Consider the following 26,559-nt stretch of genomic DNA (forward strand, 5'->3'; position numbering starts at 1 on the left):
TTAAATGTCTTGGAATTGGTAGATTTAATGTGTTGCTGCATACAATATGACAAACTTTACATGCTAGATTGTGAGATACCATCAATTTCATTAGCTGAACTTCTGAAATGTTTTTTAGGCCAGAAATACATATATGAAGATTTGTGGAATCTTTATCACAGAGCAAACACAAAATTCCAGCTTACATGTGCATAGCAATAGCAAAAATTTGTGGATAAAAAGTCCCCTTGCAGAACCCCTATATCGAGAGCACAAGGGATGGTTGTCTGGCTTTAAAAATCTACAACGAAAGGTGCTCCACAAGATACCTGTTACAGTGCTTAAATTGTAATTTAATTGTAATTGTTTTCAATTGTAGCAAGATAGTTCCTGTATTATAATCTAAATCTTACATGAAGGACCTTATCCTATTTCTGGTACCTACTTTGATCTATATTTACCATGGCTGTCTTTTGAAATTTCCATTGCATTTCTATTATGATAGATCCAAGTGCAAATCTGGGAAATGTATCTCTAAACAGGCCAATTGTTAGAGCTTAATGGTGCCAAATATATCTGGATCTTTTACATCTTTTTGCAGAGGATTTATTTCCTCTTTGAGATAGTAAAGAAATGGTACATACACATGAAAATGCAAAGAGCAAAGAGGGAATAAGTGAAACAGAAAACAATGGCTTGAGACAGAAGAGAAAAAAAATTAATGAGAAAAGGTATAAAACCAACCAATACTGAAGGAGGATATTTTCAGAAGAGAGGTTGAGATGCCCTATTACTCAGCGAAAAGCCACAAATCGGGGGTCAAGGGGACCTGGATATTCTGAACAAATTCAATCAAACTCCAAATAAGTTTACTGACTGGGTCACTGCAGAAGTGTGGTAGGATAGTTTTTTATATCTTGGTTGGATATATGGATACGTTCAGGTTATGTGCTTTCTAACAGTCATTGTCTTAGTAGTATAAGCCTCGACCTGATTAGTTCACCTGCTTCTTGTCCCTGAAAAGGTACACCATAGATGAGGGTGTCCCTACATGCTGGAAAATAGTATGCTTAGTAAATCGAGAGGCCTGTGAAAAATAGGAAAATGCAATAGCTTGACTCTGCATAGGCTATAAGAAGAGTCTGTAAGACTACAAGCTCAAAGAGGTGAATCAAAAACACAGGTCATGAATTCTGCTAATTTCTAGAGGAGTACTTTGATGAGTGTCTGTGATAATGTGTTTTAATGGGATATAAAGATAGCTAGACACTGCCTAATGAATGGATGAATTCCTTTCCCAATGGAGCACAAAACCACAGGCTCAGTAATACTTTGAGAAAACTGAGATTAAATAAATAAATAAATAATGAAATTTAATCTGATTGGAAGTCTTTTACCCTGGATCCAGAGTTGTTTGGGGCAGTAAGGACAGGATCTGGTTTAAACGGTCCAGAACGGTCCAGAAAGGTGATTCCATTCTTCAGAGACCTTGCAGTGAGCAAAGCAAGGTCAGGCTGACTCAGTCTGAGCTCTGAGTCATGGACTCAATCCTGACCATTCCCAAGCCATGCTCAAAGACTCATCTTGCAACCACCTTCCTGACAGCAGCACACCTCCTCTCTCCTCCTCCTCCTACTTATCCTTTGCTTTTAATGACTAATCTATGACACAAAGATTACAGGAAGAAGTAGAAAAGGGAATTAAAACAAAGCACTGCAAAATGGGAGGACAAAGAGGAAACCAAACTAAGATCATAAGAAAGTGAGAGTAAAGCTGCACGGGAGCAGGCTTCTCATTACCTTCACCTATTTTTTCTCATCTGGATATGGCATCGATAGATTATTTGACCTTCAGTAGAAGGCAAGCTGCCAATCAGATGGTTGATCAAATACCAAGAGATGGTTTCAGAACTGTACAGTAGCCTTTGACTGCAGAGGCAGCAATGAATAGCGTGCAGAGGTTGCTGTTTCAAAATGTGAGAGAAAATTCTTCCCACATATAAGTCTTTCCTGGCAGAAATTTATTTTCATTTCAGTTTGGGATATCTAGAATCAAAATGATCTGGCATCATACACATTGCAGTACTTTTGGAAGGGAATACTGAATCAGTAGTGATAAGCATTGCTAAGCAGTACTCACTTATAACAGGGGACAGAGTATTCATGAAGTGGATTGCCTAACAGTCACATGCATCATAACAGTGTTGCAATATTTTTATAGTTGCAGACTGACACCCCGTTGTCTTACACAATAAAATGCAAAAGCAAAAAGGGACTCCTGGCTCCAAATCACTTCCAATTGAATTACTAAAACAAATACATTTTTTGTAGAGATAGCTTGGGAGTACAGTAAGTTTAGATTTGCCAGAACAATAGATGATGTGTTGTGAATGCACTTGCAGTTTTAATTATTGCTGTGGCTTTTAAAGGAAGTTGAAGAAAAATAATGTATGTAAGAATAATTTGTAGTAGTTTGCTGGGAGTTTACCCCCAGGGACAACATAGTAGAAAGCATGAAAATAATTGTTTGAAAACTAAACATGTGTCTAGAAGATGGAAATAACTGGCTGGGGGTGAAAATTAGTGTTCTCAATATTAATGAATGAGAACTGATGACAGATTCACAGAGCAGATCTATAAAGAAAATAATGTCAAAAGCCCTTGGAGGTCAATATCATAAATGCAATAGAGAAGTGGAGACAGAAACTCAAAATAAGGAAACACAGGAGAAACATGTAAAACTGAAGGAGACACTGAAAGTCTGAGCTAAGAGAGGTCAGAGAAGTAGAATATTACATATGATTGTCAAAACCAGCAGAGAGGATGAGCTTGGTTTTACTAGGAAGATAGTATTACGAATATTACAAACTTTGCTGAGAACAGTTTCATGGGCAAGACAAGACGGGTAGATGTGAAAGGCTGGAACTGAAAAAGATGATTTCCAGACAGGAATTGCTGGTATTTGTGTGCATGTGTGTGTTTTTGTTTGTTTGTTTGTTTGTTTGTTTGTTTCAATGAGATAAGAGATAAATAGGAGAAAGGAGATTAAATTATAGACGGTAGTTACTCACTACAATTGGTAAGACAAGTTAGACCACAGGTGCAACTGAAAATTAGAAAAGACAAACTTTCCTTTGTAAGGGGAGAAGCTGAGAAAAGAGAAAGAGATGTTATAGAGAATATTAATGTTTTGAAGGGCACTGGATGAGATGGGCTTATAGAAGTAAATGGGAAGTATAGAAAATGAGAGTGGATAGAGGGTATCCCATATTTGCAACCAGTTTCCAGTTTCTGGGGTAGGGAGAGTGCAATCCTGTGCAGAGATAGAAAGGTAGAGGAAAAAGAGGGACTGAGAAATAAAACTAGATGAACAGATCATTTGGGCAGAAGATAAAGAGGTTAAAGAAGCATTTACCTCGGGGATGGTGAAAATGAGGGGAAAGAGAATGGTTTTTTAGGCCAAATTCAGGCTCACAGCAGACATTCCATGAGAAAATTGCACAGGCAGAGCAGAAGCAGAAGTATTGGGGCATAGTGGCATGGGAGCTGGCAGGATGGACATTGAAGTGAGGAAAAAGACAAGATCAAAATAAAGCAGGCAGAAAATCAGCAACGAAATATCTCAGGAAGATGAGACTGAGAGCAACTGATGAACCGGGAAGGGCAAATGAGTGACAAGTATGATTCAGGAGGAAACTAGCCAGCTGGAGGGAGAAAACCCTGCAGCAGGCAGGACAGAGCAAAGGGAGTTCTCCTCTCAGTGTAGACCATGTCAGGAGGGTGCTGTTGCCATGTTGATGGAGAACCTAAGAGTCAATAAAAAAATGAGCTTAGGGAAATACAAGCTTAATGATCCAGATGTATCATTAACATGCAAGCTGGAATCAAGGAAGAAAAGTGGGGAGACTGTGAGGAAAGGATAAGGACACTGCAGGAGTAAAACTAGGAGAGGAAAGCAGGCAGGGAAAGGAGCTTGGACAACAGATGAAGGCAATGTATATGGAAGGACAGTCCAATTTTCATAGAGGATAAGACTGGGAAAAGCCAAGAGGAGCAGTGAGAAATGACCGGAATGGGAATGAAGGCCTACGTACATGGCAGAAATTACCACAAAAGACTTTCCCTCTGTATCAATGGCCACACAGAGAGGCAGCTGGACAGACAAGGGTCTGCATCTTTGTGGCCAGTAGCTGAAGAGGCTGCTCTAAATAATAGGGAAATTTTATTTTACTGGGGACAGGTTGGGGGTTACCAGGACTGCAAGAGAAAGAGAGAGGGTAAAGTGTACATGGTAGTGTCTCAAGACAAGTGGCACCAGTGATGGAGAATGGTGATAAAACATGGTGATGGGGAATGGGAAGAAAGGAAGAACTAGGACTAGACAAATGCTAGCAGAGCCAAGAAGCAGAAAAGGAAAATTAGGCTAGATTTGCAATGGGGGCAAATACAGGTGGAACAAGCACAATAACACACTGTAGGAAAGGTCAGTCCAAAGAACTGTCTGTTTTACCCAACATCCTGTCCTACAGTTGGTCAAACTAAAGGTGCACTTAGCCCCATATCTTAGCTCACACTAGATGATGCTGAAGGAATATAAAATCAAGGCAAACGTAAAGAGTTACTCTTCTTCTCAGCCCCAGAAGCCTCCATCTCCTGGACATCCTGAATCCAAGAGGTTCTTGGTGAATAAGGAAAACAATAAAATTGATGAGCACTGCAGGATGATGATGACCATAGCCAGCAAGACAATCTCAGGCTAAAGGAAGAATTCCATCCCGTGATTCCAAAGACAAAGAAAAGTGAGGATAAATGGCAGCTGACTGAGGAGAAGAAGAAAAAGGAAAATAAAAATAAATAAATAAAAAGTAAAAATTAAAAAAAAGACAAGTAAAAAAGGAGTTCAGTTTGTTAGACGAGCTCTCTGATTTTAGAAAAAGTGCATTCTGCATTAGCCTCCACACACAGAGCAGCTGAAAGTCACAACCAGTGTACAGATCCAGATCGTAAAAGGCTGACTGCTGCTAGCACCAAGGGTGAGGCTTGCCTCACTGAGAAGCGATATTTGCTCTTCTTAGCTGTTCTTTTACCTACGGGCTTTGCCTGCTTAGTCTCAGTGATCACTGAAGGCAGACATCACAGCATTATCTAAAAACTCCATGACTTTCTTTCTGCAATCACCTCCTGCCAGACCTGGGCTGAGCTCCCAGGCGTGAAGTGCTGCAGAGGCGTTGTTCTCTGCTCAGGGGTAGCCGAGGAGCTGGTGTGAGGATTTGGGTAGGAATTAGAAAGGCAAGAGGGTTCAAGTCTGAAACTGCAGTCATGATTTGGTTGCACAACAATTTTGTGAACTTGTGAAATTCTGCTACCCACAATAGCAGGAATCCCTCCACCCCCGATTGCTGCTCTCTCTGAGCTGGAAAACAACCTCTTTTGGCTTTGAATCTCAGCTGGCATCTGAAACATGCAGTATACTATCCCAAATCCCCCTGAAATTTAAGGGGATTCAAGCACAAGTTTCCCCATCCTGCCTCGCCACTAATTCCTAAAGTAGCAAATAATTTTCATCTGAATATTTGAGAAATCAAGTCTCCAGGGAACAGTTACGTATCAAGCAGTATTCCTGATGATCATTGCTTGCATCATGTGCATCTAATAATTCTCAGGGTTCTGCTTCACCACTTAATATCTTGATTACCATGAAATAAAGAAGGGCATCAAGGGCTGAGAAAGTAGCCGGATGACTCTTTACACCATGGTCTAAAAAGCATGTGGTACTAAACAGGTGTAAAAACAAAAACAAAAGAATTTTGTCAGAGGTTATGGCTGCAATGCAAGGCATGTATTTTCCAATTACGACTTGCCAAAAGGCATTCTTGAGAAACTGGTGCCAGAAAGAGCTTGTTAAAGTGACTTCAGAGGAAAAATACTAATTTACAATGTGTGCTACATATTTTTTCAGGAGCCTCAGCTGTCAAAGGATAACGCTGCATAAGAATTTGTTTTTTTCTTACGTGCTGAACTCCGTGTTTACAATTGCCCACCTCATCGCTGTTGTTCCTAACCCAGGCCTTGTAAAGAGGGATCCAGTAAGTACTGCATGACTCCTTCTTAACCTTTTAACCCCCAAATAAAATTACTATGGCCACAAAACCAAGCATACTCATTCACCAGTTAATGATAGCCATCTGGTAAAAGAGGCACAGAAGGTCCAGATTCTGAGAATCTCACTCAACCTTCCTCAGGTCTTTCACCCAGTAATAAAAATTTTGAATTTGGTACAACAGGAAAAAGCCTCAGACTTGCTCCAGCCTGCTTGTTCATATAATTTTGTGTCAGATCCCCACTGCTCTCATCAGCAGCCACCTGACATTTCCCAGCAAAGCCCCCCCAAGGATAGATGCTTGGGCTGGCCGACTGACCTTTCTCACAGGCACACATGGCAGGGTTGGAGAGGGATATGGCTTTCTTCAACCCCCCCTCAAAGGCTGTTCACTGCATTTTTTTCTTAAATCAGAGCAGTAGCTCTGTTCCTTCCTCTTAGATAGCAGTACAAACAGAGCCAACCCTCAGCTGATAAATATTCATGGACGATCTCAGTCACCCAGCTCTGATCTTGCTCTCTAACAGAGCCACTGCTTGGTGCTCACAGCCCTGGCTGATGAGAAATTAATGCGAGCCTGGGAATCTCTCAAGTTATGTCACAACACTGATCAGCTCGTCTTCTAATAAGATCATTCAATTATGGCTCAACCATTTATCTGCTTCTAATTTTATGAAAGCAATTAAAGATTGGCACCTGATATTATCTGATCACGTGTATGTCTCTCAGACGTGTGCTACCAGTTAAGTAAGCTAATTAAAGCAGGAAATATATAGACTAAAGAAAAGATCACCAGTTCCAGGGACCATATGGAGATTAAAAAATAAAACAGCAAAAGAATAATTAAGATATCACACATTTTGTTTCCCCTTAATGCATAGCATCATCTGTGCATGTCCTCTGCAAATGATGAAGTGAAAACACAGTTGATATTTGAAGATACAAGGCTGGCACATAGTATCGGGCACCTAAATTGAAGATCTTTACCTCAGGGTTAAGAATGATACTTCCTGACAGTAGAAGTAAATAATCTGAAGTGGTTCAATTAAAAGCTGAGGTCGCAGCAAGGACTCCTGTCCTGTAAGATTTCATTAAAAATCTGTATCCAGTACCTTGGGGCTACAGCCTTCTTTAGAGTGAATTCTGGTGCCCAGTGAAGTCAATGACAAAAAGCTCTCAGAGGCTTTGTTAAAGCCACGTAGGCACAGGACAGATGATGGGGCGCTGAACATCACCCGATGAAAAACCCCCACTTCCATTGCTATGGCAGTGGGCACTATAGGATTACAGAAGTGATTGTCTTTGGAGCCAGAGCAACCCCAGAGCAGTGCAGAGGTTGATGCATGCAGTCAGCTTTCAGGTCATGGCCCAGACTACAGAGAGGGCCCAGGCTGCTCAGATCCCAAAGAAATCAACAGATGGAAATCAATCAAGTGAGTGCCTTTCACTGATGTTGGGTTAGCAAACCTGGACTTGGCTGTTCAGCTAGGCACATGCTTAATTGCTTTGATGAACAAAAAGGCTTTATTTTGCACTTTCTTCTTCCAAACACAATTTTCATGTGTTTGGCCCAGCAGAGAATTGCTGTCTAGAGGTGAGATACAAAACTGGGGGAAAGAGGGCTTGGTGTCTACTCTTTTGGTTCTGCAGTCAGGTATGGGATGAGAGTACACTCACTGCTTGGTCTTACCTCACTTGCTAATGTGTTCAAACCAACATGTGCTCAAACCAGCCCAACGTGTCCACCAGCAGGACTAGCAGTATTCTGCTATTTTAGTGGACTTGTAAATACATGACTGGGAAAAGAAAATGAACTGTCGGGGGTGACTTTAATATGTGGTGAAAACACATATAGTCTCAATATGAGTATTTGAAGACTTAAATTTATGTTGAAAAAAAAAAAATGATTCCATCAGATAGATTACCATAGCATTTTTATTTTAAAGCTGATTAACAGAGCAAATGAAGGCTTTATAGTTTGTATTTCTCCGTGACTGCTACATCCTCTGCTTTATTAAGTCCATTTTAAGACAATTACCTGTGACTTTCTGTAGTTTGCTGAATTTATCCACTTTCCTCCTGTGTGTCTTCTGAGCTTGACAGACCTCTGTGTGTGTGGCTCCTACCTCAAATATATACAGAAATACTGAAGTCTGTAGAAGGAATTTCAAAGAGTCACAGATACCACTTATTTATGGCCATCTACAAAGATGAAGTTGATGGTATTTAGTCAGCAAAATAATAAATGTGTTTCCACCCCAATATTTCCTGCTTCTTTTTCCTGCCTAAAGTTTCACAATGGATTTTAAATATGCAATGTCATGGGGAAAAAATTACAGTGAATATGTACTTACAAGGATATCAACATATCCATATCCTTTGCAAAGAAGAAAGAAGGTTCTGTTAAATAACCAAGAGAAAAGACAGGAAAAGAGGAAAACCATCTGCATCACCAAGACACTCACATTCTCCCTGGATCTAGATACAAAAGATGTGACGCAATCCAAAGAATCATTTACATGAGGAGAGGTCATATTGCATCCTTACATACTTGCTGCAAAGATTGTTACAATTATTCTTCTCATATAAATTGGTAAGTCAAACAACTTTCTCAATACATCCTAATTTTATTTTTTCCTCATTTTTCCTGCTTTCTGGTTAAGTAATTCTCTCTCCCTCAGATTTTTCTGGATCTGAAATTATGGAAGAGATTGAAGATGTGAGCCCAAATGGCTGTACAAGAAGCAAAGAAAAAGGTTCAGGGGCACTTGAACAAAAAGAAACAGGAACACATACATGAACACTTGTATCAATATATTGAAAACCATTGTGTGAGCTGATTTTGTGCATCTTGTATCTGAATTAGCAATTGCATTAATTGTACTGTTACTGGAACAGATTTTATAGGGAGGTGTGTCTTCTTTTTTGGGAATGACATACTGAAGAAGGGTGATCTGTGAACAACACATTATGTTCTCTATTAAAAAGTCTGGAAATATAAATAAAAATCTTGCTGCCTAATCTTTTAATACAGCCTCGTATATCAGATCTGTATTTGTCATTTTTCTTATTCCGCAGACTAGTAATTTTAATACTGAATACTGATGGAGATAAAGGAAGATGCAGCTAATGACTGGAGAGATAGCTCAGCTAATAAGAATCTGAATAATTGATCAGTTGCACAGGCACCACAAGTCAGTATTTAGAAATGCTTAAGAAAGAGCTTTAAGAGATCTTATTGTATTTTTATCCCTCTGTTGTTCTAATGGAAAGAATACCTGTTCTCTTCTTTCTCAAGGCAGTTCTGTAGGTGCTTCATCTTTTGTGTATTAGTTTTCCCCTTGCTTCTGGCATTGTGTGGTGTGAAAGTTTCAAATTCAACTGCAGTTTTACAGAGTCAATATCAAGGAGCAGTGCTCCCCTGGGAGCTCCTGGGAGCCCTGTGTGGGCTCAGCTCTTGCTGAGGTGGAAAATGCCCTGGACATGGAGTATGAAATGCTGATGCCTGTTCTTGCCTCCATGTATATATACACTGTAAATATCCTGAGCAAGTTTACCACTCTACCTGATGAAGCAGTGTGTTCTTCCTCCCTCTAACAGGACCAGCAGCATGCAGTCCCTTCCCCTTTCCAAGCATTTCCCATTAGCATTTCCATCTATAAAGCAAAGCCACAGTAGTAGTAATTTTTAAAAAATTAGTATTCTTATGGACACTAAAGCACTGTAAATAATCTCACCAGTTACTAATTAAACTGAAAATTATGACTGCCCAATCATATTAGGCTTTCCTCCCTATCAGGGTAAAACAGTGGAAATAAAAAAGCTGAGTTGTGTGGAAAGATGGAGTGTATAAAATGTAGTTACTGTGATTTGTGGGGTTTCAACACTGTTGACTTTCCCTATTCTCAAAGGAATAAGCAGGGAGTGAGAGCCAAGAAGACAAAGGAGATTCACAGCATTTCAGGAACAGTGTTAATTTTAGGTCTTTGTACCATATAAGTGTTATCTTCCTCAGTATTACAGACTCATTTTGTATCTTGTTTTCAATTTTTCTGATGTAGACTGGCAGAGCCTTGGGGCTTTTAAAATGTGTGTTTCTTAAATGAGAAGTCCATGGCTGATATCAAGGAAGACAAATGGAAAAATGCTGGTCTGTGTGACTGTGTTTGCCTCAGTAGTCCCAGCAGTCCCTAAGGGAAACATTAGGGTAGAGCTCCACAAAGGAGAAGGGCACTTTGATCCTCTGAGCTGTTTCACGTGCTATGCTTGGGGTAAAGCTTCAGGAGGCTCCATTCTCGTTAAATTAAATTGATTCTTTATTACAGTAACTATTTCGAGAGCTTTCCAGTCACTCTCAAAGCATCTCCAGAGGCTTTCATCTTAGTACATCTTTTTTCTCCATCCTTTTTCTAGGTAGATTGCATACAGGGGCCTCTGCAGCCAGTGTAGCCCCAAAGAGATGACAGAAATCTATTCTAGAGTATTGTATACATGCAAAAGAGAACAAAGACCAAACTGGAAGCAGAGGATTACTGGCTAGTGCCTAGTGGTCATGTCGCCTGAGTCTTCCAGTATATCTTCTGCACTAGGAGAGGGTCAGTGTTCTTGTGAAAGCTGTAGTTATCTTCCCTAGGAGCCTTTCACCTAATGAAGGCTATATATGAATATACATGTGAATATGTACAAATTTGTATAGATGTTGTGCATTTGAAAATTATATTTGTGTATTAACTTCACTAGTACAAATTGGCTCAGCAAGGTTGGCCTGGGGAGAATAAAATGTATTACTTGCTTTTGTGTAAGTCAAAGAGGGACACAGTTGGCCTCCAGTTATACCTGTTGTAACCTCTGTTGAACTCAAAGGGTTTCCTCCAGTTGTGTGTCTCACCAAGCTGTGTTCAATGATGAAATTCTGGTACCTTTTGTTCTGCTCCCAAGTGAGCACAAGTGCCTGTGTGGGCAAGTGAACCAAATGCTTTAATCCATCAATTACAAGCAAAGGACTGAGGCTGTGCTTAGGACTCTGCAGGTGCCCCAAAATAATATTTTTTGACATTTCAAATAAGTACCCAAATCCCATCCATTTTCCTTTCCCTGGGCTGGTACATGAACACCAGCATTCAAGCTGGTGCATTCAGAATTCAGGTATCCCATCCCTCCCATTTCCCCAGTGACAGCTGCTTGTCTTGTAATTGTCTTTTGCCAGGAAAGTAGAGAAATGCAGGTATTTGGCTGGTACAAGGTCTTTTCTGACACAGTAAATGCTATTCCATAGATAGAAGAGTCACAAACTATCTTTTGAAACAGGAACCAGTGTAGTCCCTAGCATCTTTATATATATATATAAATAATATAAATAATATATATATATATATATATATATATATATATATAATATATATATAAATATATAAATAATGTGTGTATATATATATACATGTATATATATACACACATATTTTTTTAAGAAAAAAAAAAAGTGTCACAGGTAATTACATGGGAAATCATTAGAAAGAGAGGGTGATCAGGAGCTAAGGACCATTTCCAAATTGTACCACAAAGCACTGTCACATTTCTGAGGTTCATCAGTGCAGTGGCTGAGCTCATGAGAGGTGCAGACAGGCACAGTCCCTGATGTGCATGTGTCTAGATAAGAGGAACATCATTCACTATCACTGTCCTTCAGGAGGCAACCATCCTGCTACCACTGCATTTCTCTAGCATCAGCAGAACTGCATTTCTCAGGGTATAATTCACAGCATTCACTGTCTCTCCCTCACCAATCCTGCCCAGCCCTAAGACACAGAGGTGAAGAAAATGGAGCGGTACCATGCAGGATATGCAGGGACAGGATCTCCTGCTCTCCAGCTCCTGATGGAGATCTGCTGCTGCTGTCCTGTGCCTGTGAGCAAAGGCAGGTTTCCTCCAAGGGAGAGTAACCCTCCTCAGAGGCAGGGAATGGCTGTGGCTTTGGTTCAAAAATGTATATTCACCTTCAAGAGGATGAGTAATACTAGCATAATGCTGCGGTAATTCAAATGTAAATCCAAATTTCTTCTTCCATCCTCAGGAAGATGAAGTCTTCTCACCTCTATGAAGTTCAATTAGATTAATGCAGAATAAGGGGTGTGTGAATTCAGAAGCAGCCAATATTCAAAAGAACTCTGACAAATTTTCAGGCTGGAATAATATCTGCATTCATTTTAAGACAGAGCTGTCAGGGTGTAAATGGCATGAAACAGAGCAGTAATTCCCATCATTTTTTCCCAAGGTCTTTATATTCTTGTTTATTTGCTCAAAACTCCCAGAGTAATGGAGGAAACAAAGTACCATGTAATCCTGGTGGTGTCAGATTCACGGATGGGATGTGCCATGTCATGCCCAGAATATGAAGTATGGATGATTAAAGGACATTCACAGCACTCAGAAACTACAATTCTGTGAAGAACACTTGTGGTTTGTATGGAACAACTATATCTGGGCTGAAAAGAAGTCAGCCAGCCACAATCTCTGAGAAGGATCTGAGCTTTCTCAACAAAGTTATTATGGTTGCTTTCTCAATGGGAAAGCACCATCAAATTAACAGCTGGCATCAGGAAGGGAAAAAAAAAAGGTTTAAGAGACTAAGAATAAGTATTTATTTTGGGACAGATTTCCTCATCTTGCTTTCCTCAATAATTATTCTGTCTACACTGCAGTTGTTTTCCCTTCTTTTAAAGCAGTAGGCTCAGGTATCAAAACTGTTATAGCATCATGGAAGAAGGGATGGTAGCTTTCATGTAGACCAGCCCCAAGGTATTTCATATCAAAATAACCCAGATTCCATCAGGCCCTTTGGATGGTATTTCTGCAGTGTTTTCTCTACATGTGACCACTCATTTAGAAGGCTGACTGATATTTCCTCCAGAAATGTGATTCCAGAAGGGCTCTTGTACTGCAAAAATCCATCACGGTCCTGAAGCTGAAGGCATCAGATGCTGGGGTTTGTTCCCAGGTCTTTGGGTTGCATCTTTTCTGCTTAGGTAAGGAAGACCCTCGTGCTCAGTGTGGATGGAGACCACACTGCAGATTTAAATGTCCCTGTGTAAAGTCTGATTTAACCTGTCGGTCTGCCAAGTCTTTATACACCTGCACTGTCTGTGGACCCTGAAGGTGCTGCCACTGTGGCAGTGAGAAGTGGGCACCCCTCAAAAAAAATGTCGCCAACATCAGCAAAGTCTCTGCATGCCCAGCCTTGCTGTGTAACACCTTTTGTTAGATTTCCTTCCTAACATGCTGCATGTTTAGCAGCTCTGTCTAGTATGCAGAAAAGAAAGCCACCTCTCCTTGCTGTTCCCAGCTGACCCAGCAGTTCTCCTGTCTGGCCACAGTGGCCATGAGCAGCCACCAGAGTTTTCATGTGAGCTTGTCATAGCAAAATACTTTCTGGCTGTATGTGCAGGATGAGTGGATCTTCTATAGATTTGTGCTCAAATTCATGACGTTCACTCAGAACATCTGTACAAGAAAGATGTGTGTATTTTACCCTGAGAAGTGAACAGTGGTAGTCCCTGGAAGACTGTTGGTACTTCATGGTGTGGAGTTGTGCTTGACTGATTTCCAACATCAACCCCTGGCAGCAGGTCACCCCAGAAAAGACACTGGAGCAGAGTCTGAATGTATCCAGAGAGTTAAACATCCGTAAGTGTTTAAGTTCAGGTATGGCTTACTCACAGTTGGACACCTGTAGTGTAGTTGTGTACAGCTGAGCTACTCACCCCATGCTCCTTTTAGCCAAAGGTAGACATAAGCACACTCAAGGAACAATCTACCTCACTTATTTTAGATATCTCATTTAGGATGAGATAATTTTTGTTCTAATCTCCATCAGCTGTACTAAGCCGGCATCTTTTGACTACAGGAGAGATCACTTAGGTATCTGTACTTCATCTCACAGATCCTAGCTGTAGCATTAGAAAATCCCTGGAGCATTTAATGGGATCATGGAGTGGTTATAGCCATGTCATCAAGGCTATATGCATATCGATGATCCTTGTGGGTCCCTTCCAACTCGGGATATTCTATGATTCTATGATTCTATGATCTAGTCCCCAGGAAATGTAGACCTACATCTTACACCTCAAACCTAAGCATAAGTATAATTATATAGGTTGCTAGAGGTACTCCATGCAGCATTAAACTGGACTGGCTCAGGCTTACAACACATGACAACAGCATGTCCAGAGCAGACAGAATTTTGATATGGCTGTAAAACCAACCCAAGGTACTGCATCAGCACTTTTGGATAGTAGCTTCTTCCATGTCCCAGCCTCCTTTGTCCAGTGACTTGTGCTCAGGTGTGACAGTGGAGGAGAGGTGCCTGGAATAATGCAAGCTCTTACACCTTATTAAGGATAACCTCCCATCGTTGTGAGAAGATGGCAGCGGATCTTGTGAGTGCTTTGACTCCTTTCCAGTCCAAATGAAGAGTGGGTCAAGTGTTTCCTCTACTATTTGTTAGGCTACCCTGACTGCCTCGGTCAGTCCACTTCCTATTCAAGATTCCTTCCTGAAAAGCTGCCTGCCTCTGACAACCCCAGTGCCCGCTCAGAGACCAAGCTAATAAAACCAATTGAGCACGAAGAGGCTGCCCTTTGTCCTGCCTCACACCCTGCTTCCTGCGGTGCCAGTGGCCCTTGCACACCAGCACTGCTGGGAGCACCACATGGACCCCACAGGAGCCCAGCCTGTCCTGCAGGATTCAAAGCTACAGCCCCAGGAGAGCAATCACTATGGCAGGATGCATGGATAAGGCTGGATTAATCACTGTGCAGGATGCCTAATTCTGGGCTGGCTGCCTTTCTGGAGTGTAGGCATGGACAGGGATGCTGTTAAAAATATCCCTCGTTGCTTAATTCCATATTTTGTTTTCTTGTAACACAATCTAGGATCCCTCTGAGCAATTGTGTACATTTTGTTCTGTAAATGGTTTAAAAGTATATTAAAACATTAATCTTAGCCTGAGCCCCTGTGTGCCAGGTTTCTGACTGGAACACAATTTAACAGATGACTCATAGTAGATATATTGTATAATGGTATGACGTTCTGATAGTTGGTGATTTACAGCTACAATAGTTAGCATCTTGCTTTGGAAAGTCCTTTTATTGCTTATTTGTGTAACATATGGATACTGGGAATTAAAGAACATTTTCATAGAATTGTGTTCTAATAACCACAAAAATAATGTGTAAGGCAGGTCAATAACCAAACTTCGTATTACTCCTTCAATATGCTAAGTTAAGAATGTCTGCGAATGCATTTTATTGCCTTCAGACTGAATTGGAATAAATCATGTCTGGCCTCTGTGGCGAGCAGCATGAACAGAGAAGAGCTGCTGTGCGCTGGGGTGTTTTGCAAAAGTGAAGAGGAACCTCACTAACTGATTTTCAGAAAGGGTGAATATGCTTATTTCCCTTTAAACAAAGAAATGCACAGCTCTAGTGATGGCCCATGTAGCTGGCTTGGTTGAAAATTAATAACCTTATTTGGCCTATTCTTACCAATTTATTTCTTTCAAATGTCAGCCTGGGGCATTTCAATAGATGGAGACCAACTGAGAAGAGAGGCTTCATTATGCACACTATCAGGCTATCTTGCCCTCATTTTTCATAGGCCAGGCTCTGCAGAGTTGGCAAGGACTGGTGTGAAACACAGACCTCCCAGCATGCCAGCCTCAGTCCCCTCACCCATTGCAGGAGCATGGACGCACAGGACTCTGTACAAGTTTCCTTTCTTATGTTAAATCTTAGCATTTTTATTCAGACTGAATTACTAGGCAGACCTACTCAAAAACAATTAGCAGTTAATTTTATGTTACATTTTGTTATTACTGTTGAAAGCGGTATTCTGTCCTTTATGTGGTCTGAGTGTTTTGGTTTGATTTGCCCTAATGGGTAACGATGGTGATTAATGCTGATGCTTTCTGTCCATAAACTGTCAACCAATAACCAGGGAGAGCCCTAACAGAGAAATGACATGTACGTACATGTGCATTGTGATAACGGGCTGTTAACTTAACCAAGGAGCATGTCATGCCAATTACACTGCAGTGCCATTGCAGGGTCCTGCATCGGCAGACGGAACTTTGGGATTCCCCTGACAGGTTTGCAATATTAACAGAATTTATAATACACTAATAAAACCTGAAAAAAATCAGTTCTATCTCCTTATTGTAAAAGAGGAATATTTTTGTTTTTGTTTTTTCTTTCTTCCCCATTAAATTGTTTCAGCATCTTTTTGAAGTTCTTTCCTTAGCTCATTCTGCAGCTGAGGTGTTCATAAGAGTTATAGAAATCTTAGGAATATTTGCAAGACAGGAAAATATGCCTGACCATATTCTTATTGGCCCCCTTTCCCACTGAGCAGTTAGCCAGAATTCATCAACCACAGAATCACAGAATGGTTTGGGTTGGAAGGGACCTTAAAGAACACCTAGCTCCAACCCCCTGCCATGGGCAGAGACACCTCCCACCAGACCAGGTTGCCCAAAGCCTCATCCAGCCTGGTCTTGAGCACTGCCAGTGATGAGGCATCCACAGCTTCCCTGGGCAACCTGTGCCAGTGTCTCACCACCCTCTGAGTAAAGAATTTCTTCCTAAAATCTAATTTAAAACCTACCCTCTTTTAGTTTAAAGCTGTTATTCCTTGTCCTGTCAGCACACTCCCTGACAAAGTCCCTCTCCAGCTTTCCTGTAGGCCCCCTTTAAGTACTGGAAGGCCGCTGTAAGGTCTCCCTGGAGCCTTCTCTTCTCCAGTCTGAACAACCCCCCTCAGCCAGTCTTCACAGGAGAGGTGCTCCAGCCCTCTTATCAGTTTTGTGGCCCTCCTCTTAACTTCCATGTTAACTTCTAAGACTTCCATGCCCTTCATGTGCTGGGAGCCCCAGAGCTGAACTCAGTGCTCCAGGTGGGGTCTCACAAGAGTAGAGGGGGAGAATCACCTCCCTTGCTCTGCTGGCCACGCTGCTTTTGATGCAGCTCAGGATATGGTTGGCTTTCTGGGCTGCAAGAGCACGTTGCTGGCTCACGTTGAGCTTCTCTTCAACCAACACCCCCAGCCTCTATTTGTGCTTGGGACTGCCAGCCCAGATGGCCAATTCAAGCCTATTTAGGGCCACTGCAGATTGTTTTCATGGGGACAGAAAATAAACAATAAAGGACATCTTGGGTGCTGTCCTGCAGATCTATGAAGAACTTTCTTGAACATTTGTGTTCATCAGTGCCATGAGAACAAATAGCAGTAGGCCGCCTCCCTGTTCACATAACCTGTCTCTTGCCAGGCAGCATTCTGCCAAAAATAGTGTCTTATTTTTGCCTGTCCTCCCAGAAACATAGGAGCTGCTTTCTGAGCTGGTTACCTGGTTTGGGGGATTTCCTGATAATTGTATCCCACTTTCCTTTGCTGCACAACCACCATCTTGTGCAGCATAATGCTGTCTGTCTCCACGCTCTTTACGGGAGAAGCATTTCTCTGTTCCTTTGCTGAGGGTACAGGCACACCAGCCAAAGCAGCAAATTTACAGAGCTGCATGAGAAAGGACCAGCTATTTCCTTTCAGCCTGCCCTGCTTGTGAATTAAACACCAGTAGCTTAAGTCATTTGCACACCCACACACCAAGAGATGATGACATCTTACTCTCTCCATCATGAGTGCTCGTAGTAGCAGTAGCAGTAGAACTAGTAGTATTGGTGTTGTGATAATTCTTTGAGTCCTGGATCTGAACATGCTGCACATTGTATGAGACATAAGTGCAGACCCTCTGCCTCAAAGAGCTTACCAACAAAACATGTTTGATTTCAACAGAAGACAAAATACCTAGATCTTTAAAAAAAAATAAAAAATAAATCAAAGTTATTGAGCATGGAGGTGATGGAAGATTTGCTCCTGTGTCATCTTCCAGTTTCATTTTACTCGTTTCTGTAAGAATAAACATTTCATAAAACCTACTAGTTCTGCAATTTTCCTGGCTAAGGCTGATGTATGCTGAGATGTGCAATTACATCTGTCATGTTTTGTTCACACCATGTATGAATCCAGTTCTCATCAGTAACAGGTTCTTTTCATTTACATGCTCTGATCTAAGAAAAACACTCTCTTTTCATTGTAGGAAAATATTTCTACTGCTGAACTTAGCCACAGCTGAGGCCTGCTGCGTTTCTTAGCTCATCCAAAGTGAAGATTAATTTTCACTGTAGTTTGATTAATAGAAATTTAACATAATTCATGTCAGTGCATTGCTGTGCTTAAACTATTTGTGTTAACTTTTTCAGATTCATTCTAAAATTAATGTGATGTGGATCCAAGTACTAATCATGCACATCCTTCATGTCTTGCCAACGGTAGTCTGTAACTTACTGCATAGCAAGTGATTACATTACTAAAAGAGTCATGAGCTGTCTGCATAGCCATTACTCTAAAAAATAGGTACTTCATTTTATTTTTAAAGCCACAAGTGATAGTTCATGTGGAGGGCACAGGAAAGAAAGAAGTGCTCAGAGCAGCTCCTCCAAGGAGAAGCCCACAGGCAACCACAGGGAACCACGTGGACGTCCATCCCGAGGCATAGCCAATCTTATCAGAACTGTCTGGGGAACAGCTGTCATTGCTCATAAAGTTCACTGATTTTTTGCAGACTGAAAGAGCTGACTTTTGTCAGGGAGAGGGCCACCTGAGCATGGCCAGGCTTTGGGAAGCTTCTGCCAGGCAGGGCAGTCCTTGCAAAAACTGGTGATTGATGTGGGAAATGGAGGGAGGCCAGAGGCCAGCTGAGGGGTTGCATCATGCCTATGCAAGGGAGCCAGGTAAGAAACATTGACCCAGCTGTGTGAAAAACAGTCCAAACATGATTAAAGAACCTTAATGAACACATCTGCCATCAGAAAAGAGCAAATCCTTCTTAATCCTTTTTTTTTTTTAACCTTCTTAGACCACTGTACAACCTTTTTTCAGCATGTTCTGTAGAAACTGTTCTGACACAGCGTGGAAAAAAAAATATGGCTGCTTTGCCCTGTGTGATGAGCAGAAAAAAATGAAATGGCAAAAACAAAACAATACAAACTGTCCTTCAAGTTATTCCTGTCAGAATCCTTTAACCTATCCTATCAATATTTCTGTATTTTCATGAGCACCAAACTGAACTGTAAAATTGAAACAGAACTACAGGACTAAAGGCCCACGTTCTGGCAGTTGGCTTGGGAATGTTTTTCAGCAATAGAAGATGGTGCATCGTATGGCTCTCAAACACACTTTTCTGGTCCAGAGGAGCACCCTGAGTTCCTCAGACAGACACAGAGTGCACAGTCCTCTCCTTGCTGAATGGATGAAATGTCAACTTCAGAGAGGCAAGTCAGTCCTAAAAACTTTTCTTACAGTCCAGGTAATTAGCTTGGGAAAATCTGCTGAAGCGAAGGGGAAGGAATATTTTCCTGTGGCCACAGATAACAACTGACACTTTGCCATCACTGCAATGACCTCAGATTTCTGCGTAGCTGCTGCTGGTCCCTGAGGAGCTCTCTGCGGGCACAGCATCACCCTCCTGCTCCTCCTGGGCCACCTGGTTGCTGGGGACACAGTGGAAGTAGATGGACATCAGATCCTTTCAGAACAGGAATGGTGTTGTCCCACACCAGCTGGCAAATGGACACAGAATGTTTCTCTCCACCAGCAACTCAAAGCCACAATCTCTCACTGTATGTCTGCAAGCTTATCTGAACTGCAAGTGGGAATCACTTGCCAGCTTCACTGGCTCCATTTAGCTCTACATGTATGTATATTTTCATTATTTGGACAAAATAAAGTAAACCTATATTATCACAAAGAGGCCAGGCCAGTAACCTGCATACCCTACCAAAAATACCTCTGTTGCTCACGGCACTTATCCTTCCCAAAAGAGTGAGTTCAAAGCTGGGTGTCACTTAAAGAGTGAGCAATTGGGAGAGCTGAGCAAGCCTTAGAAAAGTTTGATTAAAAGCAAAATAAGTAATCCAAACTGGAGCTCCAAGTTACTGTTTTTTCTTGTCCTAGATCAAGTTGCCTGTTTCACTTCTTGAAATCGCCAGACAGACAGCTTTTGAAAGTGTTTTTTGTTGTTGTTGTTTTTGTTGTTGTTGTTTGTTTGTTTTTTCATAGTAGTTTTTGGAGTGCTGATACATTTTTTACAATTCTGTGAAGGTTGTTTGTTCCATTCATCTCATTTTCAAAAGTTTAAAATCCTTGTCACTGAGATGCTGAAGAAACCCAAGAACTGGGCATTTTTGTTTCTCTTTGTTTTCTTATGTTAGCATTCTTAAGTTTCAAATGTTAGAATTAACGTTGCCTGCTTAGATGCAAAATGCTGGTCAAGTGTTCACATTTTCTCATTCGTCTCACAGGTAAGCTGCAAAGTGCTGCAATTCTTCCACCAGTACATGCTAGGCTGTAACTACTTCTGGATGCTCTGCGAAGGGATTTACCTTCACACGTTAATTGTGGTGGCAGTGTTTGCTGAGGAGCAGCGTTTGCACTGGTATTACCTCTTGGGCTGGGGTATGTATGGCATGATGCATAGCAAACTAGTGAATTCTTTCAGATGTTTGAATTCTTCCAGCACTTACACACCTGAATTGTTTTATTTACACTAGTAGATCATCGCCTAGGGTTGAATTTTTCAGTCCTAAATTTGAGTGTATTTATTTAGATAGGGCCAGACACTCATGAAAATCATCAGGAGTTAGTATCTGTTATTTTCTGCCTCTTGGAATTCGCTGAAGGAAATGCTTAAGTTTTGTTAAGCAAAACTTTGGGAAAGAAATAGATTTTTATTCAAGCACATCTTTTCTCTGAACAAAACTTGTCTAGTTTTATTGCTTTACATGCAAAAATATTAAACTGCAACTTTTATAAAAGTGTACTGGAATGAAAAAAGGAAAATCAGTATCTGTGTCTCACGAAGTAATACACAAGGTATGTAAAGGAGGAACCAGAACTTCTCTGGAACTGAATCCAATATCGGATATGCTTTGACAGATGAAATTTACCCACACAGGAGTAGATAATGTCTCTACTTTTATTTCGTCTAAAAACAGTGATGTCTAAAGCATTTCAGAGAACCATGCAGTCATAATTTAAGCAAGTGTCAATGACATTCTATGAGAGGTTAAAAATCCACACACTATTCAAACTATATGTAGTTGCATGCATTCTGCCCAAGAAATCATGTTTTGTCTTTCAACAAAAGCAAACCATGTTTTGCCTTGCTACCTGTTAGAAGCAATAGGTATCTATCCTTTGGTCTGCCTGGCCCAGTAAAAGGCCACATAAATACAACCAGTATATTAGAGTGCAGTGCAATCTCTTTTGCATTTAAATCACTATTGTAAATCCAGACACATCAGTGTTGACAGAAAATCATTACTAATAGGTTTTTCCCAGTTTGGGAACTGAATTTCTGGCCTCGTTCCAATTTCTGGTGAGCCAGGCCCCATATCTCAAAACCCACTGGTACAGCCAAGCAGCAGTGATGGATCTTTGTTCATTGTCCCACAGAATTTAGGGACGTTCACTGGCATTTATCTCTTGCAATTCCAGACTGAAGCATGTAGAATTTACTCTATATTTTCCATCCTCTTTGTAAATGTTTTGCCTGTTCAACATTATTTCATTTCCAGCAGGAAAATAAAAAACAGTCCTTCTGCTTAGACAGAGGAAAATGACCTGGTGCTGAATGTTCTGAAGAACTTTAAAACCCTGACATCAGCTGCTAGTTGGGCGTCCAATACCAGGTCTTATATAGGTGGTAACAGCAAAATAGAAAGTTGTTCCCCGCTTATTTGAATTTTTCATTTAAAAGCCTGGTAACTTATTTTCCTCTTCTAGCACAAGACTTAGTACTCCCTGGATACCTGCATTAAATACCTAGAAAATTAAGCACAATTTTCTAGTTTATATGGAGTATAGTGCCAGAGAACAGTATCCAAGCATGTAAGAATTTATTGTATTTTTTTGAGAATGGCATCTTTTCTGAGAAGAGAGGGAGCTGTCATGCTCTTGGAATGAAAAATTCTATGGAACATCACCAGCTGTTAAAACCTTCCTCAAGAACCATAAATTGAGTTAAAGTTTCTAGACTTTTTCTGTCAATCCAAATAACTGAGCCCTTATGGAGCAAGCAACTGTGCTATCGGAAAGTTTTCATAGTTCAGAAAATCTGAATATACAAAGTCTGGTAGTGCTCTACTTCTGAAATGGAAGCCCTACCTGAAGAGTAATTTTAAACACTTCCTTCCAGATTAAACTTTTTCTATTTTCATCTCTTGCAGCGTAAGCCTTCTGGAATCATTCTATATCGAATTATGCAGGAGAAAAATGGACATAAATGTATTTTTTTAAGTGACATTCACTTTAGACAGTGCAATTTAATGCAACTGGGCCAGATGGCCTGCCGTTAAAGTTTATGAGCTAGCTGAAATATTGTTGAGAGCATCATGGTGGGTAACTCAGATTAACTGATAACTGATAACTGATAAGATGCTTGTCAGTATCTGCAGCGCTGCCCTAAAAGTAAACAGGGTGGTGGCTGTGGGAATAGCATATCTTGAGAGAGAAAAGGTTAATAAAAAAGGACACAACTCTGACTATGAAGCCTGTAGCCTTATTAATGAAACTAAATGGATACTGCCACACAAAAGTACACCTTGTAACTAAAGTAGAAGTCATTATTAGCAATAAGATCTAATTAGGGCTATCTGGCCACCCCTTAAATTTGCATAAATCAGTGTAATTCCACTCTTTCCAGAAACAGTACTCACATTAGGTCTAACTTTAAGCATCTAGCTAGTTAATCAATGGAGAGAAATACATTTCTCCAAAGGGCAATGCAGAGTAACCAGAGCAGGTTGTGCTCTGAATTATAATTCAAAAGATCAAGGTAAATGTACAACATGAGATGAATATACTGATTATTCATTGTTATAACTAATCCCTATGCAAGAAGATCTGTATTATTTGGAAAAATCACTAATGACATTTGTAAAATGGCTTTATAAAAAAAAAATTTAAAAAAAAAGAGAAAATATAAAACACTTCCATAAAAGGTTGCAGATGATTAGATGATTGAATGGAATCTGACATGGACAGATGTATTTCAAGAATTATGTCTTCAGGTGATGTCCTCTCTGGCAACTGCTGTTGCTGGGAATGTCCTTTTCGTTTGTTATTGTTTCAGCAGGTCAGGAAGTCACCCTTATGCAGAGCAAGATGGGTGCATCCAGCTACAGTCTACTCTGGGTGCTTCAGGCAGCTTCATCCACATAAAAGTGAAAAGAGAATAATTTATTCGGACAGAGCTGATGCAGATTGTCAGTTCAACCATAAATACAATTAAGCATAATTGCCAGATTTTATTTATTTATTTATTTATTTATTCTATATAGAGAACTTTGCATGACCTCAAGGGGTATATCATACCTTTTCTTGTGGTGGCTGGGGTGGAACCTTTTCTACATTGCTCACTGTTCATGTTATAGCTGGGACCCCTGGAGTGATATGGTACACGTTGGGCCACCAAGACCCAACAGGCCTTCTTGGCGCTCCCCTTCTTACTGCACATTGCTTACTGCTCATTTGAGCCATAGATGGTCAAGAGTTTCTTACCCTGCAACTGATAAATGAAAACTTTCCGTCGCGTTCCTCAGATTTGCATGCGAATTTGTTGAGCCAAATATTCTAGGCTAATGCATTTAACAGAAGAAGAAGGTCCCGTGGCATCATGTCATGCACTCTACTCACAATACTCCAGGCCAGAGCTTTCAGATGAAGACTATTTGCTATTACATTACAGACTGGTCCCTTAAAAATGCATTTCAGTCTATGTTGTCCATCAACAAAACTGGCTCAGACTTGATTCATTTCCAAAGCAAAAGGATTTTCTTAAGCAGTCAATCCCATAAGGTCACCCTGAGGTTGGAAAATCCTTTCTTTTTGTTCTGAGCTTTATGCTTTTCTACGATGCATCATCACTCTAAAAAGTCATTCTGCAGCCAGCAGCTCAGTAATCATTTTCTAACAATATACAAAAGAGAAGGCAATCCGCTTTGTTCTCCCACAGCTGCATTGTCCTCTCAAGTACAACTGCAGTAAGAACTTATTTTGGCAGTAGAGCAACAAGTTGTTGCTTAGAGATACCTGGATACCACAGAATGTCCTATTTATATATTTTTTTGACCTCAGTCTCTCTCCAGCATTGTCTGGCCTGTGCTCTGCAGTAAGAATACTGGAGAATTTGGCTAAGGATTCTCTGCCTCATCTAAAAGTGTTTATGAAATCACTAACACCTGAAGAAACAAGGAGCCATGTTCCTCCCTCTGTGACTAATCACTGTATCAGCAGGACATTTTCACATGTGTTTCTTATAACTACAGAATATCCACTCGTCAGAACAAACATGCATGATTTATAGGGAGCAGGCAGCAGTAATACCAAAGATGTCCACAAAGCCCTTTGCAAAGGACAGACAATGCAGTAGATGATGACTCCAGCTGTCTGCGTATGTAGGATTATACAAGGTGGGGTCAGTATTTTAGCATGGGTTCCCCTATTACAGGTTTCTAGCCTATTGGAAAGGGAGACTGCATACAAGCAAGCTGAAGGAAGATCAAGAAGAGTGGACCACATTGCCACTCTTATAATGTCGGGGTGGAAACAGGCATTTTATGGCATGAAGCTGTGACAGGAGAGGGTCAGGCTGGGTGTTAGGAAAAGGTTCTTCACTGAGAGGGTGGTTGGGCACTGGGACAGGCTGCCCAGGGCAGTGGTAATGGCACTGAGCCTGTTGGAGTTCAAGAAGCATTGGGACAATGCTCTCAGATGTATGGTTTGTTTTTTGGGTGGTCCTGTGTGTAGCCAGGAGTTGGAGTCTATGACCCTTGTGGGTCCCTTCTGTGATTCTATGGTTCTATAATTCTGGGATTCTATTACTTGAGATGTTCAGTACAGCACGGCATGTTCCCAAGCCTTTGGCCTCATGCAAATTTGCCCTCTTCAGCTCCCTGTCAACACAGTGACTTCCCCTGAGGCATCAGCTGGGCTTCACAGATAAAGCAGGAGTTGTGGAGTTATCCCCAGCTCCCCTCCTTGCTGAGATAAACCTGCATGGGATGTGCTTGATGGCACAGGGGATGGGAATCTGCAGAAGCTATCCCAAATCCCCACTCCTATGAATGTCCTGGCTCCACACATTTTCTCTGGCCATGGGCCTCCAAAAAGCAGCTCCTCATGTGTTGTTTATTGCTCCATAATCTGGCATGTGAGTTAATGCGCCTCTCTCTTTCTCAATCCCGATTTACATGATTATAACAAGAATCCCTGATTTCCCAAGGGAATGCTACACTGAGAACCAAATTGTCTCTGCCTCCATCTCACACTGCTTGCTCACACTCCCTCTTGCACGAGCCACCATAGCACAGGGGAGCCTGGCAGGAGCTTTGTGAAGCCCCAGGAGAGCATATCCTGTGGACTTGGCTTCTTCTGTTGGCCTGCCTGAAGCATCACGCCATGCTAGGGTTCTGAGTGTAATAGGATTACAGTTGTGAAAACTGGGATTTCACATATATGTTTTATGGGCAAGAGATGCTGTTAGTGGAAGTGACATATGAAATTGAAACCAAAAGCACCAAGTCTGACCTATACCTTTAATTGTTTCAGGGTTCCCTTTAGTGCCAGCATCTATTCATGCAGTTGCAAGAGCCAAATACTTCAATGACAAGTGAGTCGCATGTCTGATTTTGAAGGAATTTACCATTATTTCGTTCTGTAACCCACTTTATTTGAGTAAATAATGCTCTAATGGTGTATTTCCCTTCCAGCTGCTGGATGAGTGTTGACACTTACTTGCTTTATATTGTTCATGGACCTGTAATGGCAGCTTTACTGGTAAGAATATTATTTGCTGTCAACAGTTTAATAATTATTTTAGAAATGATGCTAATGCTGCAGAGAATATATGCTAATTCTGCTAATTCTACAGAGAGTATAAATTTCTGAGCTTTAAGTATTCTGGTCAAAATGTCAAAGTAGTTAGTGATTTTCTCTATTCAGGACAGGTTCTTAATAATTCTCATAAATCAGACCTGTAAAAAGACCTCCCCAAAATAATCAGATTTTAAAGCAAACTGAACCATTGCTTGCTTTAGAAATTCCGGGTGGTCACTCGAATGCATTGTAATTCTTTTGTGACAAATGTACTGCATTTAGGTGACATCAATGAGACATCAATGCCTTTGCTGGGCTGAGTAGAGCGCAAGCTGGTCATTCAGTGCTAGTTTTACTGGTTTCTGCACAGGTATGGTCCAGTGGTAGGGCCAGGAAAGGGACTGAAGTGGGCTGTCTGAGCAGAAGCAACACAGGATGAGATTCAAGGTGCAACTCAGCAACATGTACACATATAGCACGTTCTGTGCCAGTGGTGAT

At 41.0% G+C, this 26,559-nt stretch overlaps 1 protein-coding gene and 1 long non-coding RNA gene across 6 annotated transcripts in view; one reads left to right on the plus strand and one right to left on the minus strand.

Annotated features, from left to right (window-relative positions):
- The window catches only part of CALCR (calcitonin receptor), a 173,201-nt gene that overhangs the window by 121,005 nt on the left and 25,637 nt on the right, over positions 1 to 26,559 (plus strand). For all 5 annotated transcript variants that reach the window (XR_011807009.1, XM_072033631.1, XM_027450789.3 and 2 more), the window contains 4 exons: positions 5,938 to 6,064; positions 20,487 to 20,640; positions 25,795 to 25,855; positions 25,956 to 26,022. Coding sequence is in view for 4 of the 5 variants with exons in the window: in XM_072033631.1 (XP_071889732.1) it covers positions 5,938 to 6,064; positions 20,487 to 20,640; positions 25,795 to 25,855; positions 25,956 to 26,022 (409 nt within the window). In the remaining variant the exon portion in view is untranslated. The remainder of the gene's footprint in view (positions 1 to 5,937; positions 6,065 to 20,486; positions 20,641 to 25,794; positions 25,856 to 25,955; positions 26,023 to 26,559) is intronic.
- On the minus strand, positions 22,213 to 24,450 carry LOC110354697 (uncharacterized). The gene is made up of 2 exons (XR_002406919.4): positions 23,560 to 24,450; positions 22,213 to 23,392 (listed from the first exon to the last, which is right to left on the minus strand). It is a non-coding gene; the product is annotated as an uncharacterized lncRNA (long non-coding RNA).

This window comes from Anas platyrhynchos, chromosome 2, assembly GCF_047663525.1.
Source record: "Anas platyrhynchos isolate ZD024472 breed Pekin duck chromosome 2, IASCAAS_PekinDuck_T2T, whole genome shotgun sequence".
Taxonomy (NCBI): Eukaryota; Metazoa; Chordata; class Aves; order Anseriformes; family Anatidae; genus Anas; species Anas platyrhynchos.